This window comes from Harpegnathos saltator, unplaced genomic scaffold (assembly GCF_003227715.2).
Source record: "Harpegnathos saltator strain DR-91 unplaced genomic scaffold, Hsal_v8.6 scaffold12, whole genome shotgun sequence".
In the NCBI taxonomy this organism is placed as follows: domain Eukaryota; kingdom Metazoa; phylum Arthropoda; class Insecta; order Hymenoptera; family Formicidae; genus Harpegnathos; species Harpegnathos saltator.
In genome coordinates, this window is record NW_020229895.1 from 1,272,812 (window position 1) to 1,294,931 (window position 22,120).

The window sequence follows — 22,120 nt, forward strand, 5'->3', positions numbered from 1 at the left end:
AACATTACGTGACAGTAGATAAGCCTCTGCATTATTGTTAATTAGATTAATGGTTCTATATATAAACATTTTTTATTGTAAAAATTTTTATCTTTTTAATGTAGCATAAAATAATGCATTTCTAATCTGAAAGAATCTAATTTTATTCTTTTGTGCACTTAATTAGTCGATTGATCCGATTTTTAATATAAAAAATGCAACGATATATTTTAATTAAAATTCTATACAAACAAACTTAACGTTCACCAATAATTTATGATTAAAAAAATGCACATTTTATATGAAGCATTATTCTTAATTTCAGCCTTATTCACAAGTCGCACCTATTTGCTGTCGCGCACTTGCAAAATAACGCGCAATAATTCAAATCGTACGTTACGAGCGTAATTCTTTTATTTTTCATTCAACAGACTGCAAAAATGGAGATTATGGAGGATGGGAATTTGGTGGATCGCGTGAGAATTTTGTTACAGCGCGATATGCAATATTACCAGGTATTAATTATCCAGCAATATTAATTATCTCTCGTCAATTCGCATTATCTAATTTTATATTGCTCGCTATTAAACTCATCAGATTAAACGTTCGTCGATATTCATGTGCGATACTTTTCAGACACTTTTAACAATAGATTATATGTTGAGTATTTCTGAAAACGAGTCAACATCGAGTTGATATCGAGAGCGCGCTGTTTTGTATTTATACCATTTGCCGCGTATTCCGTGCGACTTGATTGGACAAGTGCGCTCGTCCGCGTAACAGAATTATCAGATTATAGAGAACAAAATTTATATGCGTTCAACTACATGCCGACATACTTGAAATCGATATGTAAGATATGCCGCCGCGCAATCACGAGCGGAGGATATCACAGGAACCACGCACGCGTGTGTTGCAATTACATCGGTGAAAACGCGTAACGTTAGCGAATAGCGCGCGTAATCAACGGAATGCAATTAACTTGTCGCGATTGCCCGCCGACTTATTTAAATACGACGTTCTGTCGTATAATTAACATCCACTTTGTCGGCGGCGGCATAATTTGCGATGCAGGAAATGCAGACCGTCCTGAGGGAGCCGCTGTGCATACGCATCAGCGGCGGAAAACTCGATTTTCCGCGGCACGCCTCGTTCGCTGCGATTAAAATCGTCACGTGGTGGGAAGCGGATTTCACAGCCGCTTTTAAGCGACCTTCTGGCTTAAGCTCCACCGGGAACGGCAGCGCGTCCAGCGCCGACAGCGAAGACGGTGCCATTAAGCGCATCCAACCGTCCGACTTTATCCTCCTCGTCGTCGACACCGCCGAACAGTTGCTAGGTACGCTTCAGTCGGGAAAATGACGGGAAAGTAAACGGGAATATGACGCATCCCGGACGGTAAATGCAATACGAAGCAGATCGTTAAGAGTAACATTTACAGTCGACAGCTTCCCTTCCAGGAGAAGAGCGATTCTCTCTTGAATTCCTGCCGCTACAAAGAGTTTGCTAATTAAATATTATTGCGCAGTTGGATTAATTACTAAATTCTTTTTTTCACTTGTGTATCGAAAATTTCGGTAACGTCTTTATGGTCTGGTACCGTGCGACAGAAGATTTTTGTCCTCCGATTTGCCTATTGTAAATTAATTATTGAAAATTAATCAAAGAATGAAGGAGATCTGCGTCCCCGGAAATTTAATTCGCTCAGAGCGGAAGATCTCTTTGAAGTGTAACGTCTTTGTAATTATATCTCGGTTTGAATTTCTGCTAAAGAAGAAGGAGATGGGATTCTAAGATAATTAAATAACTCACTCTCGCATTTTAGATCAACCTGCGAGTCTGTGCGATCCGTTGCGTTTATATGTGACCGTTTTCAGTAATATTTTAGTTTTTAACTTTGTAAGGGATTTTCTTGTATCGAGAAAAAGTATCGATATATTATTCGGCCATTTTTCTTTCAGAACATTTGCACATGTTGATTCAAGAATCCTTGGATCACGCCGATCTCACCGTGCTCACCGCCACTTTGGGCGCGGCGGCGCTCGTACGAAACTGCTTGTGGTGTTACAATCAGCACGCGAAGGGAGTAATTTCCTCACAATCGAGGTGCTTCATATTGCAAAAAAGTTGCAGCAACCCCCTCTCTCTCTCTCTCTCTCTCTTTCTGGTCTCTCACTTTACCGTTGCTTTCTTCTCTTCCCGACAGCGAGAAAATAAACAAATTGTACAAGGAGTTTCACGAAATGGCCGAGGCTGTAGCGGAGAGGCTGCTCGATCTGCACTGTCGATTAATATCCTTGTACATTCTTAACGAGGCGGACTCGCTCAGCTGGCATAGCAATAAACCATTCTTCGAGAGAGAACGCTGCTCCTACGTTATACAAATGTGGTGGTTGTACATGCAAGGTGAAGCTAATCCCTAAGTGATCGGCGTCTCTTCATTTTCTCTCTCTCTCTCTCTCTCTCTCTCTCTCTCTCTCTCTCCCCTCCTATTTTTCTTTTCCTTTCTCTGTCGAAGGGACGCCAGCTCGGTAAGATCTTAGCCGACGTGTAACGCTTGCGAAAACTACACTGATATTTTCAGGCACCAAGGCGGATTTGTGGAACACGGTTTCGCCCAAGATGGCACAGCGCGTGTTCGCAGGAATGCTAAACGAGTCACTCTCGATCATAACGACGCGATTCACCCACGTAAGAGGCTACGGTGTTGTTCTTCTCTGTCAGTGATAGCTGCGATTAAACTTTCGAATGTACTTCGTTCCCTTATCCGCGAGATGCTTTATTGTCAACATGAATCACCGGCCGACTCGCTCGACTGCGACTCGCGAAATCGATTTATTGGCTCATCTCGCCCGCTTGCTTGTCTTACTATTTACGTACGCTTTGTATTCGTACGCGATTTATTAAAGCTGAGCGCTCCCTCGAGCCTGACATATAATTAAATGACATTAATCGCGGGCGGAAATCGTAAATGGTTTAAAGACGAGCGTAATACCGCGACAGGGACGACCGACGCTGGCGCGATCCGAGCAGTTCTGGTCGGACGCCTTTAACGTGCTCTGCTGCACGGGGTATCTCGCTCTGGCCGCGTGCATCGACAGCGACGAGATGATAGGTGCGCGTCCGAGCAACTTGTCGACAGCTGTACGAGACATGCACGCGAAATGTAACGAACTGCTGGTCTGCTTGCTGCTCAGAGGCACTCCCCTCAAGGAGCTCTACCAGGTATTGATGTTCTTGACGTAAAGTCGCCCGAGGCGTTTCCTAATTCTTCTGTGTCTACCTGTCCGACCGGTAAAGAAAGGTAAAGAAAGCCCAGGTAGAGCAGAAAATCAGGATGACATCAGAACGACATCAAAATGATGAGGGAAAACTCTTTTTCGCATCATGATTCTTCGGTCATTTTCTTGTCATTTTGATGTCATCATGATGTTTTGTTCCACTTGGGAGGTAAAGGTTCAGAAAAGAGGATGCTGTAACATGTCGAGCAACAAATGTCAAGCGCAGAATATTCGAGTGTTAATTGATAATTCTTTTCTTACGTCGTGTTATATCGTATTACATTTTTCACTTCATTGCGTTTCTCATTATATTGTTGCACTGATATAAACGTAATTATCGTGCAGGTCTTTCGACACGGCTTGGAGAACCTGACGATTCTGCGGCCTCGTCGCGGCCCGGCCCCTTGGCTGCTAATATGCGTCCCGAATTTGTTGGGCTCGATTGACAATCCGGCGGACATCGTGACTTTATCCGAGGATAAGGCCGTCGTCCTTGAGTTGAACGTTATGAGGCATCAGCCTCAGCCCAACTGGCCTCAACTGATGAAGGTGATTGCAATTGTACGATAGCGTTCTTTAGCTACTTCATCATGCGATCGGCGAGCGCGAGAGGGAACGTTTCTTTCTGCTCGCAGGTGATGTCGATGAGCAATCACGTTGTGGCGAGGATGCTGCTGAGGAGCCTGGTGCGTCAAAACGTCGGCGTCACGTGCGTCGACGATAACGACGCGTCTGACAAATCGAAGAAGGACCAGCTGAGCTGCGGCGGTTTCCTCTGCAGCGGATCGTCGTGCGATAAATCACTGAAAATAACCTCCGCTCTGACGCTATACAGTTTATTCCATGTGCTGGTGGTAACTGTTAACGAGCCGGAGCACATAATTATACCGGCGCTGAAGCAGGATCTAAATTGGTCCAATTATCTGGATAGACAACAGGTCGCGTGCTTTTACGAAATGTTGCACAACGAGATAAAATGAATATCGATTCTCATTAAAATGTCGCAAATTACATTAAATTCGGAAGCGTCTCGTGCGAACGGATAATGCGCAATTTAAATTCGATGTTTTGTTTTGTCGCAAAACGACATACTAAAGATAAGCTGTGAGCATCAAATAATGACAGACAATACCGAGCGATGACTAACAACGTTAATCAATATACACAGCAATTATCACAAACGACGATTCCAGGCATTTGACATTTATTTCTACGAAAAAATATATACGCGACCTTGTCGCGTATTCTTCACGTGAATTGTGAAGATTGTCGAAAGAGGCGCTCACAGCTTTTCACGTTGTTAACGTCCCGTCGCGCGTTGCCTTCTTCAACATAAAAACGGTTTTACGAGTAAAGGAACGTTTCCGAGGACCTTTACAGCCTGTCTATTGTCAGACTTGAAACGCTTTTTTTTACTGCAGCGACTAGGAATTTCATAACGTGTCACTTTGTCGAGTGGAAGACCGATAACCGCGACTCACCTGTGCTGTTTCAAGGTCTGGAATCAATCGAGACCGCCGTGGCTCAATGCGTTGGTAAAGCCGCTGAAGATCATGATGCAGCCGATAGTCGAGATGCTCTTGGAAGCCGCGAAAGTAATTATCGCATATCATTATCACTTAAATTGAGTCATTCCTTGAAGTTTGCAGACAGTTGCATTTGCAAAATCGTCAGCGTGAGTCAGCATCTTGACAGATCCCGAAAATCATCTCCAGACAGGTGCCAGCATATATCAGGCGATGTCCTTGGCGATCGGCTGCTTCGCCGAGCTGTACGTGACGGCGTCGAGTCCCGTTTTGCGCGCCGCGTTCGCCTTGAACGACAACATCCCCGCGCACTGTCGGCCGATCGGCGGCAACGTGCTGCTTCAGGTTCTCTGCGCCGCCCTATATTCCACCCTGCTGGACGTGTCCTCGAGGGGCAGGAGCGAGCCCCAGGGTACACCGAGCTCCTCGGACACGAGCTGCTGTGAGCTCAGCCCCTTCAATCCGTACGACAGATCGACCGCCGCCACGGCGCTCGCCGAGGCGATTTGCAGCATCGACGAGGATAACAAACACACGGCGCAGATAGACTCCTTCCTGCTGCTCGTGAAGGAGAGGTGCGTTTTCACACCTTGGTGTCGAGAGTTGAGACTCGAGTGGAATTTGAATCAATCGGATATCAATTGAAATTGATTTTCTATTCTTTACCTCGCTTATCATCGAAGAAACCCCGTTTCAGTCTCAAGAAGGAAAATGAAAATCCGAGGAATAGCGAGTTGCAGAACATGACTTGCGTCATCGAGACCTACACGGACGAGTTGCTGTTCACGAGCACCGGGCGACGCTCTTTGAAAGTCAGTGAAGTAACTCACGTGTTCGAAATGTTTACATAGAGAACGAATGCATCGAAATTCATGAGCATAACTTTTGCCATCCAGATCGTGTATGAATATTTAATCCGAGCGTCCGACTGGGTACTAAGTAACTTACGTCGTGACGAGAAAAACAGACAGGCAGACTTGATTAATCTGCCGGAAGTTTCGCCCGTCGTGAAACCTCTTACACACATAATGTTCCACATCGAGGATACGTGCTTCGATCAGGTCGGTGAATTAATCGGTGCACCACGAAGTCTCGAGATTCACCAGCGAAGCCGCTTTGCTCACATCGGTGGATGTTTCAGTTTATGGCTAATTACGAGGCGACCAACTGGTCGAGAGTGTTGACGATGCCGCTGTCGATTACGTTGGAGCGCGTACGCAGTCAGGTTCTCCTACGACCGGAATTCAAGAACATCGGCGATCTCAGCCACGAAGACAGGGAAGTGGCGCAGTCGATCAAACGGATTTGCTCGTTCGTCAGATCGGCACGTTTTAAGTAAAAACAGAACATTTTTTAGACATATATATATATATATAATATAAAATAATAATGATTTTTTCCATATTATGTATAATCGAATCAATGAGCTTTTAAGTGAAAAGGATATTCAAGAGCCGGTACACGAATCTTGTAGCGCAACAAGATCAAATAAAATACGCTGATACTTGCTATCTCATAAAACCAAGAAATTCATTTTATTCTTATCATTGTCTCAAGATAATAAGGATGAAGTAAATAAGTTTCTCGGCTTTAGAAGAAGTCAAATGTCAACGTGCTTCGTTTGATTTCGTCGCACTACATTGTAGACTTTCAAAGAGTAGCTTTCGTGCGTCTTGTTAGAAATTATTCTTCAAAATTATTTTTCTAATCCGTGAGATTAGAACGTAGAGAGCTGATCGAGTGTCCTCAGGGAAAAGGTCTCAGTCGAGGGATTCGTGAGGGCTGAAGAATCTTGAACACATTTGCTGCAGAGGAATAAATGTGTGTGACACAGTGTTACATAATAATTTATTTTTAATTTTGCAAATTGACACATCCACACAGTCGAGACACTCTTCACGGCTTTATCGAGCGCCGCTAATTCCGCGTAACAGTTATAATCCAATTTTGCTATCGCCTAGCGGGGAGGAGGTCCTGCGACCGCGCCCGTCCGCGACGGGCGAAGTTTCGAAACGTCGACGCGGTGGCTGCTTTCTCGTCTACGTCTCCGCGTCGTCACAGATTACAGCGGAGATAAAACCGTTTCCGTTTTCTTTTTGCTTTCTTGTTTACTTTACCACATACAACGGTCATGTTATTTGGCACAATTATCGGGAGGCCACGCGATCGGCCGGTGGCGACCAACAGGCCAGCCTGTTGACGATTACACAGCGTCTCAGAGCTATCGAGTGACTTTAAAGATCCTATAACGGCCTGTAAGAGCCTGGCCGACATCTTTCTTAAGACGATAATTCAGTTTGGGAGGACTACGGAATTGCTCGGTGCGCATGCTGCTGAGAGAAGGCCAGGCGTGACGAAGAAATTAATAATCAAGCGCGATGCGAGAACGAAACTCCGGCGAGACAGAAACACAAGCGCTCGTCATCAATCATCGTTCGTTCGCGGCGCAAATTCATTGTCTGAGTCCTGTCTCGAAACATCAAACGTGGCTATAACGATGAGAAGTAGCGTTACGCTTCTCGCCGAGTGACAATCGACGCCGGATTCGTCATTCGACGAAGCTGAGCGCGCGACTCGCGCGCGAAATAATGCATTTCGCAGCATCTCGGTGGCGTCTCGGTGCGTAATTAAACGAAGGCATAACAGGATCCGTAACAATCAAGCTGCGATGTGGATTAGTCGACTCGCGTCGGATGAAGGACTTAGGCCAAGTGTCCTTTTACAGCGGGCCGCCGGCCGCTAATCAACAGGAACAGCGAGCGAGCGAGCGAGCGCGCGCGCGCGCGTCGACGGTCGTTCGACGAGGATATTCGAGCGGCCACGAAGCGGACAGCGAAGTGATAGAGTCTCAGGAATGCGTGAAACGTGTCTCTCGAGACGCAAAAGTGATTGCACGTCGCGAATCTTCGCCGAAGACGCCTCGCGCGAAGCGAGAGGAATTGCGCGTCCGCGCGTTATCAATCACCGTCGACGTTCTAAATTTGATTAGCGTACGACGACGCGTCGTGCGTGCCGCACGCGACGAAGGAACAATTTCTTCTTCTCTCTTTCTTCCTCCCTTCACCCTGCCACTCCCCCATTTCCGATCAGTCCTCGCACAATCGAGACGCGCAAATTTGTTTTCTCTCCCCCCCCGCTTCCTCTTCGCTTCTTCGACGGACATGGCGCGAGAGACTTTCGGGAAGATGCGGCGAACATGCGCGCGGAGCGCTGAGCGAAACAGACTTATGCGAGAGTGATTTATACGAGAGAGAGGGTAGGCGTTTTCATCGACGAACGAAACGGGAAGAAGGTGCCTCTGGGTGAATCAGCTCCGCCGATTAATTCTTGTCGTCGTATCCCGCCTCTGGGCCTCCCATCGGTCTCGGCAAGATCCCCTGGAACACACGATGCGACGATGCTAATTACTTAATCGCTCGTGAAAATCCAGTTAATTGCGCGCCGTCACGACTTCCCGGCCGTGCCGGCCGGGAAAATCGGAGAGCGCCTTGCAGAAGCAAGGCGCTCTCGGGATGAGGAACGGTTCGTCCTGCTCGCTGAGGGACTGAGGGACTGAGGGACGATTGACAAGCGGCACGCGATAGGGAGAGGCACGACCGAGAGGCGCCATAGGGCATCGGAGGTCAATTATTGCGTATTAATACGCGCGCGAAATGGAATAAGAAAAATGATCAAGAGGAACAAGGAATGGTAGAATCTGTCGATACGAATTTGCTTAACGTTCTGACGAAGGGCGGAGGGAACTGTTCCAAAGCAGAAAACCTACGTTTCTCGTTAGTTTATTAGGGTGTGAGAGCGATTATCGACAAATGCGTCCGACGAGATGATCAAAAGATTGTAATTATCGACTAAAATAATTGACGGCCAGGATTCACTGGTTACCGATTGGTTACCGGCAACTTGCAAGTTCGAACTTGCGGATCCTCCGAGTGAAAGTATCTCGTAACGCCAAGTTCTCGTCAGGAATAGTCGGAGGCGCAACGCGGGGTGGCTGATTAGCGAGAGGTCGACGATCGAGGTCGCAATTTGGAAGGGCCGGGGGGCTTGGCGGCGAAAGAAAAGCTCCTTGATTCAAATGACCGCTGCTGGCGTGCGATCTCGTCGAGGGGGAGATTGCGCGTGCTTGACGGCGGGAGAGGAGAAAATCCTGGCCAATCAGGGAAACATCTCCCCTCGCTGCATCAATCTACGTGCAACGCGCGTGCCGCGTAATTTCGCGTAATTGAAACGTTCGAAACGTCCGAGTGTCATTAGCGTGAATACGCGATTTTATGCGAGATATTGTAATGCTAAGGTAACTCGCGCACCGCGCGTCGAAATGTTGTCATTATGACGATTGTTATTATTGACCGTGTTGTTTGTTCCGCGCTCGCATGAATGCGCGCGACGCTAACGAAGGAGCGTAGAAACCTTTGGCGTAGAAACAAATTGCTGAAGAGCGGTACCTCGCGAATTACGGCCGCGTCGCCGACACGTGCGGCGCTGTCTCGAGGTGCGGTTTGCCGATCCGGCTAAAAATGTCACGTAATGCGTCTCACGTCATTCCTTCACCGCGGGAATTTGTACTTATCACCGTGGCCGTCGTCGTCGCGATCGCCGACAGTGCGAGCTCGTAGCGCGCGCGACTCGGCAAGAGTTTTCCGCGAGGTAGGATGATTGGCGAGGCTGACGGAAGCGGAAAGTTTTCCAATTACAACAGGCAAACGCGTGAATTCCATCGGCAAGGGGTCTCCAGTCAGTCGCCACTCCGTCGGGAGGGTTAAAATCTTGCTATTAATTTATTACGGTCATTTGTAAACCCTGAGAGTTCATGACGTTGCGCGTTGCCCTCTCCGACGCGAATTACAAGTCGCAAACTTGGAACCCGGTCATATAAGGCCCCGACAAGGCTGAAAGAAAGATGCCCTAAAAAGGGATGCCTCATTATTATCATTATAGGCCCCGAGATCTGGATCTTTTAGAGATATACCTTAGATTTTATGAAATAAAATTTTAATAAGGAAATCTGAGAAGGGCCTTAGAAGGGTTTTTTAGGGATGCTATATTTTTAAAATAAAAAAATTCTTGTTGTACACTGTAACAAGGTTATAAAAAAAATGAAGAAATTATATTCTAAATTTCTTGGAGTGAAAGAAACGAATATAATACAAATATAATAATATAATAAAAATATAATAAAAATATCTCCTTATAAGGCCCTATTAATTATTACCTCATAAAGCCCTGTCGAGATTGCCTCATAAGGGCCCGTTAAACCATTTGTTACACATCTTGTAGGGTCCTTGTCTTTCTATCTTTAGGGCTCGATTAATGTTAGGGAAAAAGAATCAGGCCCTTACCAGAGCCCTATTAATTTTTCTACTCGGAGTGGCTGGCGATCTTTTCGTTCGTCTTCGATCTGCCCCAACACGCGGCAGATTTCTCGCGGGGATGAACGGACAGGTCGTTGGTTCCTCGACTTTCTCGGCCCGGAGCTTTTTTCGCCGTATTTACACCGTATCGGAAAAGATGACGTTCTGCGACGTACAATATACATACCTTTGTTAGAAAAAGGTATCGCGCGCTTCGTTGAGCATGAGGCAGCGCGACGTGATTTTGCGACGAGCTTTTGAGGATGCGAGAAGCTCGTCCACATCCAGCTAGGTCTTCTAGCCTAGCCTGGCGGGTGTATCGTGTGAACGGAGTGAACGGAGGCGTAGCACTCGCGTAATTTCTGAGCGTAACGGCATGAAACTCACAGCTGAAACGGGGCGACGGCGAAATTGATTTCTTAAAACGCATGCCTCGCCTCCTGAATAGTACGAATGGACGATGTAGACGCGATAAAATTGCGCATTCCTCGTCGCGGCTACACACGCGATAAAAGACGGACAGAGCGCACCTACTTTCAGCAAGCGCGCGCGCACACACACACACACATAACTCTCACACGCACGCAGCACAGTGCGGTGTTACTGTAAAATGCAGTTTGCTTATTTCTCGTGTTAAAGAGCATATACCGGGACGATCGCCTCGCTGGATGTTTATCGTGCGGTTTTATTATAATCCCGAGAAATGTTAGACACGAGTTAATATGTATATAACTTTCCTCTCCGCGGACGAGTTCTTCGCGCAATTTGCGACAGCTCTCGGAAACTTTGGCAAATTTTGACGACTGCCATAAATTGGTGGACGTTAAGTGCAAAAATAGATCTCAATCTTCGTTTAATTCCGACACGAAATTAACCACTTACTATATTTTACTTTGAAGATTGACTATAAATATTTGAAGACGAACGTTAGAGGTAAAAGGGTAAAAAGGATAACGAGGTCGAATTGCTTAGAAAGATTCACACAGGCGAAGGGAAAGATCACACGAGATCTAGGACACTTTGTGTGTGGGCGTGCGCGAGAGCACTAATATCGCGACTCATTAACAAAACCAAAGGTTCGAAGGTGAATTTTTTACAAGTTTCTTTTTAGTGAGATATCGCAGCTTTTCCCAAGCAGAATAATATCCTCACGCTTTTATGAGTGAGCTTTTATGAGTGAGCTTTTATGAGTGAATAAGGGTGATAGCCCAGAGCACCTTACAAAATTTATCATGAAAAAATGTAGGGCGATTTATACCGGACGGCCTCTTAAAATGTCTCACACGGTGAAACAACAAATAAAATAAGGCGGTTGCTCGCTCTTCAGCTTTTAGATCACTTATCGTCTGTTCGACTGTAAACAACTTTAGGTCGCTTATTCTTTGGAAGTGTGACGTGACCGCCAAATATTTCCACCGACAAACAATTGACTTTAAATCAGCCCACAACTTCGTACACTAGGAAAAATGTATTGTTACGTGAGCCAAAATTTTGTTGTAACAACAAAATAATTTGGTTAAAATATGCCCAACAAAACTGTTTAGTTCTTGTAAACAAATATCTTGTTTGATCACTGTTTGTTCGTATAACGTAATACTCTTGTTATAGCAATCAAAGAGCTTGAACTATATGAATTTTGTTAAAAATACTATAACTTTTTCTTAATATATAATATCTAAATTTTAGCGCACGGAAAGACAAAATAGTATCCATTGGGCATTATTTTAGTTTATGTAAAATAACATTTCGTTATGTAATTTTTATGAATGAAATAACTAAAATGCTTAATTTTTATATATGAATTCTAAGAACAAAATCATTTGGTCCAGAGAACAAAGCAGAAAAATATATTTAGTTGGGACAACTAAATATTTTGTTATATAAAGCAAGATATTTGGTTGCTATTAAATAATGCCTCAACTAAACAGTAGAGATATTAAATATTTTCTTCAGTGTACACAAGTGAGAGCGGGGATGGGAAGGGGGAGCGCGGGAAATACTCGGAGCACCCTTCGTACGTATTTTTAAACTCTGTGTACATACCGTTCCACGTGCAAAGTGAGTTTGGCTCTTTAATTAATATTTTACATTCGTCGCAATTGTGCCCCGGTGATATCGTCACATTTCTCCATTACGATCTTTTAACGCACCGAGTGCTCGTTAAGACGGTATCAATTTTCTTATTTATCTCTCCCTGTTTATTTCCTGTCATTTTTTTTTTCTTTTTAATTACCCAGCTGTATTTCGTTTCGCGTGCCGGCGTGCGCAACACGCTGACTCTTTGCTTCACGGCGACAGTATCACTCCCACTAATTACGAGAAAATTAATCTCCCAGGAAAAAAGACGTCACATTAAGAATAGAATGCAAAGGGGAATGCAGCTCGAAAAGCATTACGGATTAGCCGCGCGCGTTCGAAAACGGAAGTAGCTTCATAATTCGCACGCAACTAATACCTAATAGGTGCGTTTCGAGCAGAATTCCGTTGTCCTCTCGTGTGCCGCCGAGCGCCGCACGTATTAAAAAACCGCGAGAATTTTTCCGTCGCAATTTAATCTCGTCTGTTGTCGCAATCGCGTTACGCTTTATATCAGCGCCTCGTTTGCCGTGAAACGCTTCGGACGGGATAATCGTCTTACCGCGAAAAACACACGCGAAGGAAGGAAAGAAGCTTTAAATGATTTCGCGATCTATTTGAATATGAAGAACGCCTTTCTTACAAGTTCAGCGTGAAGAAAGAATATTATTTCTCTCAAATTATTTCGTGGCAATTTTCCGGCGGAGGACACGGATAAACGCAGAAATCCGAAGTCTCGCCCATCTCGCCCTTCTAGCGACTGATGAGCCTCTCGGAGAGCGTTTGCGGATGGCTTCGCGAAAAAATAAACGATTATCAGTAAGCCTAGCAATATGGCTTGTTGGTTCAACTCTAATGAGTTTTCCCGGAGACTCCGCTGCTACATTTTTTCCCGCCCGACCGAAGGGACTCGACATACGCGGCATCGCAATTTATTCGTCCGTTTGAACGCGCACTCGATCTCGAGCGGGGGAAAACACGTGCGGAAAACGTAGAGCAAGACAGCCAACGCGAGGGAACGTCTTACTCCACGTTGAACTCCACGTTACAAAACGGAAACAAATTCTTCAGAATAATTGTCTCGTTATCAAATGATCACGATGGAAAGTGTGGCACACACATGGGAAATGGCGATGGGAAAGAAAAGCTGAAAGACAAGGAAAGAAACGGGAAGAGAGAGAGAGAGAGAGAAGAAGAGGAGGGGAAGGGAGGATGCAGGTGCACAAAAATCGACATGACGACAACTTACGAGGGTGTGCGGTCCGGAACGACCGAAACGAAGGCGCAGGGACGGTGATCTCTGCGACTTCCGCGTCATTATATGCTCCAGCGGGGTGCCGAAGAAGTTGTCTTCCGGCGCCCTGCGTTGCATCAGCAGCCTGTACAACTCGTTGATCCAATCCATCGTTTTATCCGTCGGCTCATCTACAACACAATCGCGCATGGCTGGGTAATTCCACGCCGAGGGTGGAAAGGAAGAGGAGCATCCCGTCGAAGGGTTGGCGAGGCTCGGCACGCTACACGTGTCGCGCCGGAAAGGAAAAGAAGGAGAAATAATGTAAATCAGGCGCGCGCGATGCAAGTATCCACTTTTATGCGAAAGTACAGAGAGAGAGAGAGAGAGAGAGAGAGAGAGAGAGAGGAAGAGGGAAAGAGAGAGAGAGAGACTACGACGCTTTGCAGGTACGCCCGTTTTTTATGCGACATTAAGCCGCTTTACGATAAGTAGCGTTCTTCGTATAAGCGCGCGGGGCCATACGAATCGACGGACGTTTATACGGTTAGTAGCGTACATAACGCGCGTTATAACGATTATTCACTTTTATTCGCGCGTATGGATCGTCTTGTGAGAAAAAGATGCCGGGCGGCGAGGAGAAGTATTTCACCCGCGGCGGGGCGACAACGACGCGTCGCCGTTTCTCCAACTCGCGCGCGCGCGAGTTATGACGAGACATCGCCGATGGTGCGTCTGTTTTTACTCTCTTTTTTTCTTTTTTTTAAGAGAAAAGATCAGCCGACGCCGTGCAGCCGGACGTTGCATTTCTGCGATTAAAGAAACGACTCTCTTCTTTGTTAGAGCTAACTGCGCGTCGCGACCCTGCAGCTGTACATACAGCGGACAACATTTCTCCCTGCGCGTCTCGCAGCCCCACGAGGGCGAGCGGGGAGACCATTTTCCAATTGGATAGGCACCGTTCTCTCTCTCTCTCTCTCTCTCTCTCTCTCTCTCTCTCCCTCTCTCTCTCAATTTTCTGAAAAACCTGCGCGGCGAAATTCAGCTACGTTTTTTACGCGGTGACGCGCGCGAGACGTATCAGCTTTTTCATCATCGGAAACCGCAGCTCGCGCGCGTGAGCCATCAAATAAATCGAATATTTGGCAAGAAAATATTTTAGCGCGCAGGAAGGCAGAAATTTTAACGCCAAAAATCGGCGCATCGCGACCACAGCAGCGACGTCGGTTTTCCCGTCAATTGTTCCCGGGGCGGGGGAGCGGGGGGGGGGAGACGGGGGATAAAACTAATAATAATACGCGGTTGCAATTGCGGCCGCGAGCTATTTGATGCACCTGTTGACTACCGTACGGCCACGTTGCTCTTGTCGCTTCATAATGCGGATCGTGTCGCATTAAACTTTACCACCCTCCCCCCTGTCTTCGTAGTCTACGCGCTTTGTTAATAGCTTCTCTGATACTCCGATACGGAAAGCTTCGATAAATAATACGTAGAAACTATGCTATGCGGGGAGATCTATCGAGACTTCGAGCGCGCACAGGGAAGCGAAGAGAAAGGAGTAATTACAAGCACCTCCACGGCAAAGTGAAAACGCGCGCGCTGAAATTCGTCGCTCGAGCGGCTCGAGCATCGAGGGCTATCGACGAGACGAAAAGATCCCCTGAGACGGCTGGCTCTCTCCCGAGACGACGGTTTTGTAACGAGATTATTACGACGCCCGACGTCGGACAGGCTACATGATAAAATTTCAGCCTTTTTACGGGGAGCTATTGAACGTCCGTCCGACCAATCGCGCTCGCACGCTCGGGACGATGATGAAAAAAGGTGACGCGATCGATAGCAAACGGTCGGATTAGATTTGCGATAGCCGTCGTCGCGAATTTAGCGCGCGTTGCAAATACCGCTTGATCCGTAACGAAGTATGAGCCGGTCGCGTTTGATGAGTCGCGGGTAACTCGTTATTACCGCTGGAATAAGGGGAGGAAACAGGGGAGCTGGCGGTTCGGTTTTATCGGCGAGGGATGTGTTACCAAACATGAGACGGCGAATTAAACGCAGCTGCGCGCAGCTCGCGCTTTTATAAAGATTGCCGTTCGCGCGCGATCGATAAATTCCTTCAGAGACGCGGCTGATAACGGGAGGTAATTTCATGTTAATACGACGTAGCGCCACGGATCGTGATGGAGAACGAAGCGCGAAGCGGAAGGCTTAATTAGACTTATTTTTCAGCATGGTCTAGAAGCTGCCGGTTTAATAAACCATCCAGCGCGCGATCATTAATTATTGTGGTGGGAGAGACGGAGCGACGGTCTCCCGCGCGTTGATACGCGGCATTACCGGTAATGGAATACAAAACGTGTTATCATGCCGAGTGAGACTAAAACTTTAATGAGTCTTACAGCCCGACGAGGGAATAGTGGCTCAGAAAAACACGAAGTTATACGACGTTATACGAAGTTATACGAGTTACGACAAGCAAGGGGTTGTCAAAGTGAGGCGAGAGTCGTTATTATCATGAGAGCCGAGCGATCTCGCTCGTCCGTCGGAACGACGAATTTCGAAAGAAAGACGAGCGAACGTCCCCTTGAAAAAACGGCGGCGCGAGTCCGATTGTGTGTGTGTGTGTGTGTGTATGTGTGAGGCAGTGTGAAAAATGCAGCGGGGATAACGAAGCCCAAATTGGACGCGCCGTATCAACGCATTTCCGTAATAAGATTTGCCGAACGTTTATTCGACATCGGGCAATTGAGCGATATTCGATAATAATCGCGATACTAATAATCGCTATCGCGAGAATCGCGCGATTGCAAGGCTCGCGGAATTTTTCCCTCTCGATTGTACCACGTTGTGATGTTTCAGCAGCGGTAGGAAGGGAGGAAGAGAAAGGGAGAGAGAGAGAGAGAGAGAGAGAGAGAGAGAGAGAGAGAGGGAGCAATCCGGATGAATTGCAGGAACTAGTGGAATTGCAGCGGGGAAATCGGTTATAATCCGCTCATTGGCAGGACGCGGGTCCTCTTGATCCAAAAGCGAAAAATGCGAAAACGCGAGGCAATCATAGAACTCGAGTTTGTCGCAGTTGGTATTAATCCTCGAGGGGACAATTTCTCGCTGTTTTTCCGTAATGCGTCCAACAATTCCATCGAAAAACGCAACTTTTCCGCTGACGTCACTCTTGCCGCGCGAGCAAACGCGATTTTTACGTTATTTCTTTACCCTTATGCAAACGTTCTTCAGACAGAAAGAGAGATGAAGAGAGAGATAGACATTGAAGATTCCGAGCAACCTGCAAGAATAAAAGGCCAATCGTCGCTGAATGTTGACCGCGATGACTTAAATGCAATTTGAAATCCGGGAAATGAATTCGGCGCGCAGCGTTACACCGTCGAGCAATTTTATCCTCTCGTAAGGATCTACATCGTCTCTCCCCGCCGTCCAGCGATGGCTCTTATTAGCCCCTCGTCCTCGCTGCTTATTTTGTACCGGCGTTTCATTCCTCGCGATGAATCAAACTCACCTGAGTAATCCATGCAATTCTCGATCTTACTCGTAAAAACTTACATGTTACGTATATATCTTGAAAAGAAAATAATTTGAATTTGGTATATATGTATCTTGAAAAAAAGAAACAATAAGTTTTACTTGTAAAGACTTATACGTTACATACAGATGTGTATCTCGAAAAAAAAAATAATTTGAGTTTGATGTTACATATATATCTATATATTGAAAAGAAAAGAATTTTAATTTGGTATACATATATCTTGAAAAAAAATAATTTGGTGTACATATATCTTGAAAAAGGAATTTGAGTTTGAGATTTCTAAAAATCAAACTTACCTGAGTAATCCATGTAATTCTCGACTCCGCTCGCGAGGCCAACGATTACGGCGAAAGCGAGCAGGCCTGTGATGCGTCTAGCGTCCATAGTCTTTCTCTCTCTGCAATCACACAGGTAAACAATGCCTCGCTTCATTTCCTGCGGCACACGATCTTGCGCATCTACTTGGGTTTCGCCGCGGACATATGTGCGCTGTGTGTCGCATGCGTGTCATCGGGCGCGTTATCTAATCGATACGGGAAAGAATGGTCTCTCTCTCTCTCTCTCTCTCTCTTTTTTTTTCTTTTCACACGGTGGGAAGACAGAGATAGTGCTTCGGTATAATTCGAACAACGGGGTCGACACAATGTGTGATCGCGGTGCTTTCGCATCGTCCTCGCCGTCGCCGTCGTGCGTGCTCGGCCCGGCTGAAATTATATAACACTCGTCGCGCGCGCTGACATAATTTCCCCGCGCGACGTTTGAACGTCGCGAGACGAGCGAATGAGAGAGAGAGAGAGAGAGAGAGAGAGAGGAACAAAGGAAGATAAATTCGAGACGCTACGCCAACAAAATCGCCGAGTGTGTGGGCTTTGGCCGTCGTTGAATAACACGGCGGTGCTGCAAAAGATAGCTATTATCGAGCGACCGTAGAGCGTTGCTCTACGCGGAAGTGTCGTTGCAATAATTTAATCAGGTAAAATGTCCCGTCGGAGCGTGGCAAGGTCCGAAGCGCTGCAAAGAGTTAACCGGCGCGTAGCACGCGTATCTCGGTCGCTCGATAAACTTACATCTGTTATTGCGCTAATGCGCACGGTCAGCCTCGTTTAACCACCGCGAACTTACCATACAGCATTCTGATTCGCGCTTGTTTTCATGTCGCCCGCGCGCGCGCGCGCGCGCCGTACTTTCCGCGGCCGTAACGGCGTAAGAATGGCGTTACTAATTAATGCGCTTACCAAGATTAGATCGCTGATTCGGATTACCAGCTTTGAGGAGGATAGCCCGCATCAGCGCCTGACATCGCGCAGTGAGCGAGGTGATTGTGAAGAGGAAGAGAGAGAGAGAGAGAGAGAGAGAGAGAGAGAGAGAGAGAGAGAGAGAGAGAGAGAAGGAAAAAAGCCATCACCATCGACGCTGCATTTGCTGAATAATTCATCGGACCGCTAATTAATTCCGCCTAGAATGCGAACCGCCGCGAGGCGACGACGCGCGCGTGCTCGGCTCGAGCGTTTTTCCGCGCCAATTTTTCACAAACTTATCGTTAATTCGCCGTTAATTCGTCGCCGGGCGCGGTATCGCGTATCGCGAGCATCCGTGACGCCTCGGTTTCCCGTCGAAATTATCCCCTTCCCCCTTCGCGTAATTCGTTACTTCAACCACCGCGCTCGACGATCCGCGGCAGGGGGGATGTGCGGGTTTGTGCGAACTAGCATCGTGGTCTGTGTGTCACATACGGTATATTAATACGGGGATAATTCCTATTAACGCAGAGGCAGTCGCAGAACGAAAGACAGAGAGAGAGAGAGAGAGAGAGAGAGAAAGAGAGAGAGGGTTCGGCGCGTGCGAGCGTGCTGTGCGCGAGAGTGTAACACCTGTGTCGGCGGGTAACATTTGCGCCTTCGGCCGTGAAATTCGCACACAAGCCGATAATATGTGCGCCCCGAACGTCCCGCGACTCGACGAGCGGGATGTTTACTTGAAATCTAACGATCGTCTCTCCCCCCGTCGTCGTCGTTTCGCCGCTCGTAACTGCCGCGCCGGTCGAAAGTTTCTCGCCAGCAGCACGCTGATCACGATTAATCACCGTCTATGACACGCCGTCAGGTAACTTGCGCGCGTAAAAGTCGAGACTGCACAACTGCCTCGTCGATAAAGATTCCTCAGAGATTCTCGCAGCGCTGATACGAATACCATGCGATTCGCATGAGAGAGAGAGAGAGAGAGAGAGAGAAAGAGCGTCGTATTTTTAGAGATTCCGGGAATACTTTTGGGTGCCTCTCGCGTGCAAAAACTGCTCAAATTGTATCTCGGGTGGCCGAATACAAGTAGAACGTTACTAAAAAAATTTTCGGCAAATGCGGAGCTCTCCCAGAAATTTGATTCGACGTGTAAAATACAGAGAGAGAGAGAGAGAGAAAAAGAGAGTAATGTGTGCGTCACTTCGCATATTTTATTTTTCACCTATCGGATCTGTATCTCCTTCGCGATCGTCACAGATGTTCGCGCGTCTCGTTGTTATTCGCGGCGCAAAAATCCCAATTACGTCAGACCCGAAGTTGTCGGTCTGAATCTGTCGGCAATTCTACGGGCGCGTTGTGTTATAACGTATGATCCGTTGATTACTCGCCGACCGCATTCGCCGAGGTAAATCCGCTTAATCGTTTCGCGAATTCAATGTGGAGCACACGCACTCGCTGAGCAAACCGTGATACACGTACATGCATAATTGCTTTATAAGACGAGCGAACGCGAGAGACGACGTTGTCGCTTTTTGGCGCGACGTTTTCTACGCGCGCAAAGACCTCTATTTCCGAGATCCTCCGCAAGCGGACAAATCCAGAGACAATTTCTCGTCGGAAACTCAACTGGGTCCGGTGAGAATTCAAACGTTCTCCACGGTCTCGTCGTTATTTGCAGCTTTCTCTTCTCCTTCTCTTAATGCCTTAATAACCACGCGACTTCATTGAAAGATCACCCGGATCGAGTGTATTTTCGCAGTTTTCTCGTTTATTCATCCGCAAAGAAGAACGCTTCTGCTTTTGTCGTTAACACCCCTTCTCGTTGTCTCTCCCTCTCTCTCTCTCTCTCTCTCTCTCTCTCTCTCTCTCTCTCTCTCTCTCTCTCTCTCGTCGTCCTCTCAAAAATAAAAAATAAGTTTCAACCTGAAGACTCGAAATCATTGACGGCTAATTCGCTAATAACGCGATATGATGACTATCTCCCCACGTTTCCCCCGATTAACCTTGATTAACCTCGATTAACGGCGATTTAAAACTCGACGAGTTTCCCCGTCGAGATAATTGCCCGTCTTTTCGCCGGGGGCGCGCCACGGGCTTTTAAACAGCATAAATAATGTACAAGTGCCGCTGTGAAGAGACGGTAAAATCGCATTTGTGCTCGCCGGCTATCTTCACAGCGGGTGATAGGAACCTGCGCAGGACTTGCATGTTTCATGACACTTTAATACATTTATCCGCGGGAAGAGCAGTCGAATTTGTTGCGTAATCGGTCACTAAGCGGGAAAAGCGCCGCTATGAAAGACTCGCCGTCGACTCGCGATTTTCCACGGCGCAAGAGAGAATCCTCTCGCAATTATCTCGGCTCGCGACAGCCGAGCTTAACGTACACGTTGCGTCAGCTAATTAATTATCAACGGGGCGTCTTAATGCTTAGCGGATAATGAACGAAAAATCGCAGCTCGTCTCATGAACGAGGCGCGCCATCGATTTCGGATCGCTCGCGAACGAGATCCACGCACTGGTGACTGCTTCTTCGAGTTCGAGCACGACGAGCACGAGTAGACGTAGCATTGATTTTGGCCGTCCGTGATTACTTATCGTGCCGTTGATTGTTCTCCACTCGCGCTCTCTCGTCGGTGACGATGAGTCTTCACGGTGAAACGCCGAGCGCTTGACGGCCAGCGAACGCGCGCGTTTCCAGGCGAAGAAGTTCGACGGGAACTTCGGCGGAGAGAGTCGTATTTTGTGGTAATTTGGAAGAACCGCCGCTTACGCTCGACTACAAGCCGCGTGAGAGACGTCATCGTCAAGGCGTGCGCGCCGTGTCGCGCGTTTCTCGGGGTGAAATTCGCGAGCTGCTCGCGCGCGGCCGAACGATGGAAGGCGCGGGGCTGCGTCGCAGAGAGACGATACTTTGGGCGATCATGAAGCGAGTCATTATGAATATTTGAGTAAGACAAGTCCTGAGATGAATCTTTCAACGTTCGCACTCTTTCCCGACAACATTCCCGTCGATGAGACCATTTCCCTCCAGCGTGGGACACGACTCGGCCTCCGACCTGCCTCCCGCGGCTGCCCCGGACGCGATTCACGCACCGAACGGATTTTATTCCGACGCATTGTCCGCACAGTCAGCGAAACAAAAGCAAAAGATACGTGTACACGTAAGAACACGAGACGGCGCGAGGAGACACTCAGGTTACGAGCCGGCCGCGTGCTGTCACAGCCGTGTGTTGTTAAAAAAAAAAAGGAAGAAAAACAAAAAGAAGAGAGGGTGAAGAACGTAACGCGATAAGGAGGACACGAGAGAAACGACGCAGAGTACACATACGTGCTCACGACAGAAATCGTCGAACTCACCAAGAAGATACTCTCGCAGGTCTCGCGTCGAAGCGGCGAAGATCAGAGCGGCTGGAGATTGAGTGGATTGCACGTTACCGCGGTAATGATGCGAAGTGTGGCGATACCGAGGCAACCTTTATATATATGGGAAGCCGCTGTGCTTTCGATGGGGATGAGAGAGAGAGAGAGAGAGAGAGAGAGAGAGACAGGGAGAAGAGAGGGTGGGCGTACAGGTGGCCGCTCGAAAGCGGCCACGCGGTCATGGGGCGCAAGCGTCCTCTTCTTGCCATGCCCCCGTTCATCCCTCGCTCAGTCACCCTCTCGCGCCGCGGCCGCGGGCGAGAGGTGGAGGGACCTCCCCGCCGTCGTCGGTAAGGGGCGCGCGCGAACTCTCATTGCCGGGACATTCCCGTCTTTATTAAGAAGCCGTTTCGAGCCGCGAGTTGCGTCGACGTCGCGACCTTTGACGGCTCTCGCGGAAAATCGGCCCGTCGATGCTCGACGGCGATTTCGGTAGGTCAGGATGCCGAGGGAATATCCAGACGGGGATGG

At 47.6% G+C, this 22,120-nt stretch overlaps 2 protein-coding genes across 2 annotated transcripts; one reads left to right on the plus strand and one right to left on the minus strand.

The window, feature by feature from the left end:
* The first annotated feature begins 419 nt into the window (after window positions 1-419).
* LOC105182315 (uncharacterized) lies at window positions 420-6,125 on the plus strand. The gene is made up of 13 exons (XM_019840986.1): window positions 420-494; window positions 1,054-1,318; window positions 1,941-2,085; window positions 2,186-2,385; window positions 2,564-2,670; window positions 2,983-3,204; window positions 3,606-3,809; window positions 3,896-4,198; window positions 4,757-4,855; window positions 4,976-5,361; window positions 5,484-5,598; window positions 5,683-5,847; window positions 5,928-6,125. The coding sequence occupies exons 1-13, from the start codon at window positions 420-422 to the stop codon at window positions 6,123-6,125; spliced, it is 2,484 nt and encodes an 827-aa protein (XP_019696545.1).
* A 487-nt stretch (window positions 6,126-6,612) lies between these two features.
* On the minus strand, window positions 6,613-21,691 carry LOC105182308 (short neuropeptide F). Its single transcript, XM_011139650.3, has 4 exons — window positions 21,587-21,691; window positions 17,285-17,385; window positions 13,463-13,638; window positions 6,613-8,163 (listed from the first exon to the last, which is right to left on the minus strand). The coding sequence occupies exons 2-4, from the start codon at window positions 17,370-17,372 to the stop codon at window positions 8,107-8,109; spliced, it is 321 nt and encodes a 106-aa protein (XP_011137952.1). The 5' UTR covers window positions 17,373-17,385; window positions 21,587-21,691; the 3' UTR covers window positions 6,613-8,106.
* Between the last annotated feature and the right edge of the window lie 429 nt (window positions 21,692-22,120).

What these genes read in the sequence shown, in the direction of transcription:
- LOC105182308 (XM_011139650.3), bottom strand. Translation starts at nt 17,372, where the DNA reads ATGGACGCTAGACGCATCACAGGCCTGCTCGCTTTCGCCGTAATCGTT. An exon ending in GAATTACATGGATTACTCAG is followed by an intron (nt 13,639 to 17,284) that starts GTAAGTTTGATT and finishes ATTGTGTTGTAG; the next exon opens with ATGAGCCGACGGATAAAACG. An exon ending in GTTCCGGACCGCACACCCTC is followed by an intron (nt 8,164 to 13,462) that starts GTAAGTTGTCGT and finishes CGTGTGTTCCAG; the next exon opens with GGGATCTTGCCGAGACCGAT.
- LOC105182315 (XM_019840986.1), top strand. Translation starts at nt 420, where the DNA reads ATGGAGATTATGGAGGATGGGAATTTGGTGGATCGCGTGAGAATTTTG. An exon ending in GCGATATGCAATATTACCAG is followed by an intron (nt 495 to 1,053) that starts GTATTAATTATC and finishes TTTGCGATGCAG; the next exon opens with GAAATGCAGACCGTCCTGAG. An exon ending in CACCGCCGAACAGTTGCTAG is followed by an intron (nt 1,319 to 1,940) that starts GTACGCTTCAGT and finishes TTTTTCTTTCAG; the next exon opens with AACATTTGCACATGTTGATT.